This window comes from Uranotaenia lowii, chromosome 1, assembly GCF_029784155.1.
Source record: "Uranotaenia lowii strain MFRU-FL chromosome 1, ASM2978415v1, whole genome shotgun sequence".
NCBI classification, from domain to species: Eukaryota; Metazoa; Arthropoda; class Insecta; order Diptera; family Culicidae; genus Uranotaenia; species Uranotaenia lowii.
This window is the reverse complement of record NC_073691.1, coordinates 195495823-195498832: the sequence shown is the minus strand read 5'-3', so window position 1 is coordinate 195498832 and position 3010 is coordinate 195495823. Positions and strand designations below refer to the sequence as shown.

Here is a 3010-nt window from a genome sequence, read left to right as displayed (position 1 = left end):
CATTTTTGTCATTTTTGTCATTTTTGTTCATTTGTCTTTTTGTCATTTTTGTCATTTTTGTCATTTTTGTCATTTTTGTCATTTTTGTCATTTTTGTCATTTTTGTCATTTTTGTCATTTTTTGTCATTTTTGTCATTTTTGTCATTTTTGTCATTTTGTCATTTTTGTCATTTTGTCTTTGTCATTTTTGTCATTTTTGTCATTTTTGTCATTTTTGTCATTTTTGTCATTTTTGTCATTTTTCATTTTGTCATTTTGTCATTTTTGTCATTTTGTCATTTTTGTCATTTTTGTCATTTTGTCATTTTTGTCATTTTTGTCATTTTTTGTCATTTTTGTCATTTTTGTCATTTTTGTCATTTTTGTCATTTTTGTCATTTTTGTCATTTTGTTTTTGTCATTTTTGTCATTTTTGTCATTTTTGTCATTTTTGTCATTTTTGTCATTTTGTCATTTATGTCATTTTTGTCATTTTTGTCATTTTTGTCAGTTTGAATGTTTTTTTCATTCAAATCTTTTCTATTTAAATTGCTTCAAAACGAATACATCCATGCCGGAAAAGATAAACTTTATATGTAGATAACTGAACGAAAACATTTTAAAAAACATAATGGAGAAAATAGTCATAAATATTCAAAAGTTTCCGAAGATCGGCTAAAAAATATCCCCAATTAAACCGAATAAAAAAAATCATTTTCATCAAATAGCAAAAATAGCAAATTTTCTGTCTTCTATCGCTCAGCATTCGACTGCTTTCTGCTCAATCACTCACTTGGCAGACTTCAAAAAAGTAACTTGGTACTATCCGACTAAATTATAAATTAATTTACTCCACGGAAATATTCACTCACCACACCAAGCCAGACATCATCTCGTTCATTGCTTGCTTTGCTGGATGAAACTTCCAAGAAGAGCAACTGTTTACATTCTGTGGTGCGCAGTTTGTTGTCGGATGTATCCGGATGGACGGAGCATCTTTTCAGTACTTTTTTCCTTTCTGTCCGCCATTTTCTCCTCTTTACCCTGCCGAATCTTTACCGCTCTGTCTAGTTAGTCTGCTGTCAGTTCCGGAACGATTAAGCTCTTGGTTCCCGTTAATAAGAACACTTGCATACGATTGCATTTTTGTTGCTTCGAGCTACGTTAGCTCCTGGCTGGAATTACTAGCAGAGTGAGGTTGAACATAGAAATTGTTAAAAATAAAAATCTAATTTAAATGTGATTTGATGGTAATTGGCTCAGAATTCTGAAGAACTCTCAGTAACGTCAGAATGGGATGGAATCTGTTCTTTATGTGAACAAATTAATTTTTTAAAGTAAAAAAAGTTGAAGAGGTTGTGTATAAGACACGACCGACAGGTTAACGTAGAATTACGACGCAGTGTATTCAATCTCTTTCTTGAAAAGTTTGGTGGCCCTGAAAAGGGCCTTTTAATGTAATTTGTGGTCCTGAAAAGGACCGTTTTCTGATGGTTGTTGTATTTTAAGTGGCGGTCTTGGCGTCTTCGGTGTTCGCAAATAGAAATCCTTGAAATCGAACCAGATAGCGATAGGCGAGCTTGGATGTACCCTGGATGACGGTTGTTCTCTTCCATGCTGCATCCTTTACCTATTTTAATTGGAGAGAAGAAACTGGTTTGTTATGGTTTAAGATAAAATATATGATATTTATTTTATTTACAATATTTAGATTTTCAGCACTGAAAGTATTGGCCTGTGGTACGAAAAATAGGCACAATACCGCTTACAGTAGGCTCCAATGTTCCGTACAGAACGTTAGGTCAATACATGACCCGCCGAGTGTAGTTGCTTGTGTAGGATCCGAAGCTAAATCAAGGAACAAATAGGTCTTCATGAAAGAAATTAATTCGTCATTTCCAGGCTTTGAAACATCAATGTTAAAATCTCCAGTTACAATGATTGGAGTAGCTAGACGTGCGTACATTATCAGGTTCCGTGTTAGAAAATACTTCTTTTGGCGAAGCGTGGTTCCTAGAAATATAGCGTAAGATATATATTAATGCACGTGTGAGGACAGGAAAATTTAAGTGTGATCTTTTATACCTGGAGAAATGTACAACGAGAATAATAGCATGTTGGTACCCATCATTGAAATTTCTGCTGCACAAATGTCGCCAAAATGGTCTGCTTCGTCTAATGCTTGATCGTCACTTGAATTGAACTTTTTGATGGTATGGGAAAGGGTGATAGCCGATGTGGTGGTGTTCTGAAAAATGGCTACTCCTCCAGCTCTTGTATCATCTCGTTTTTCCAGGACAATGCAATCATATCCAGCGATCGTCGGGTTTGAATTATTAGTTAGCCAAGTTTCGCTTATCGCAAGAAAATTAACAGAAGTGAGAACACGGTCTGTTGAAATATCTAATGAATGAGCATTCAGACTTTGTACGTTCATGCTTATCAGGGTACATGCAGACGAGTTGGACGTTATTTCTGTCATAATATCATCTCCAATAGTTCGAAGGCGGTGATTACTCAATCGCTGAAGTTCTGTTCGAAGTGCATCAATTCTTGGTGATGATACGTTTTTGCAGTGATGAAATTTGAAATTATTTCTAGGGTTGGTCAAATACAACCCATCGATAGAAGTAACCCTCGACAGCCCAACATACACTAACTGCTGTTCTTGACAACTCTCGTAGCTGAAAACGATTTCCGAAAATGTGCCACCCTGGGACTTATGGACAGTCATGGCACACGCACTCACTACTGGAAATTGAGTTCGCTTGCACTTAACTCCACCGTTCAGGTTAATGTTCGCTGATCTTCTAACGATGGGAGTCCATTCTGGCCTCAAAATTTCTGGTTTTGAATAAACCAGCGGTCTAGCCTTCATCCGCAACATTTTACCGATGGAGTCGTTCTCAAACATCATCCAGATCTTCGAAATAGGTTGTTGAGGATCGTCTTGGTTATGTTCGACTAACATAAGCTGTCCGATTGCACCGTTCACAACGCCGTCTTCGACATCAACATTTACAGTCAGCA

The 3010-nt window shown here is 36.3% G+C and overlaps 1 protein-coding gene across 1 annotated transcript; it reads right to left on the bottom strand.

Annotated features, from left to right (window-relative positions):
* Positions 1-1478: 1478 nt before the first annotated feature.
* Positions 1479-2789, bottom strand: LOC129739899 (uncharacterized). Its single transcript, XM_055731439.1, has 2 exons — positions 2066-2789; positions 1479-1993 (listed from the first exon to the last, which is right to left on the bottom strand). The coding sequence occupies exons 1-2, from the start codon at positions 2712-2714 to the stop codon at positions 1746-1748; spliced, it is 897 nt and encodes a 298-aa protein (XP_055587414.1). The 5' UTR covers positions 2715-2789; the 3' UTR covers positions 1479-1745.
* Between the last annotated feature and the right edge of the window lie 221 nt (positions 2790-3010).

Excerpts from the sequence above, each read along its gene's own strand:
- LOC129739899 (XM_055731439.1), bottom strand. The coding sequence starts at position 2,714 with ATGACTGTCCATAAGTCCCAGGGTGGCACATTTTCGGAAATCGTTTTC. Across the intron at positions 1,994-2,065 it reads CTCGTTGTACATTTCTCCAG|GAACCACGCTTCGCCAAAAG; the intron begins GTATAAAAGATC and ends CTATATTTCTAG.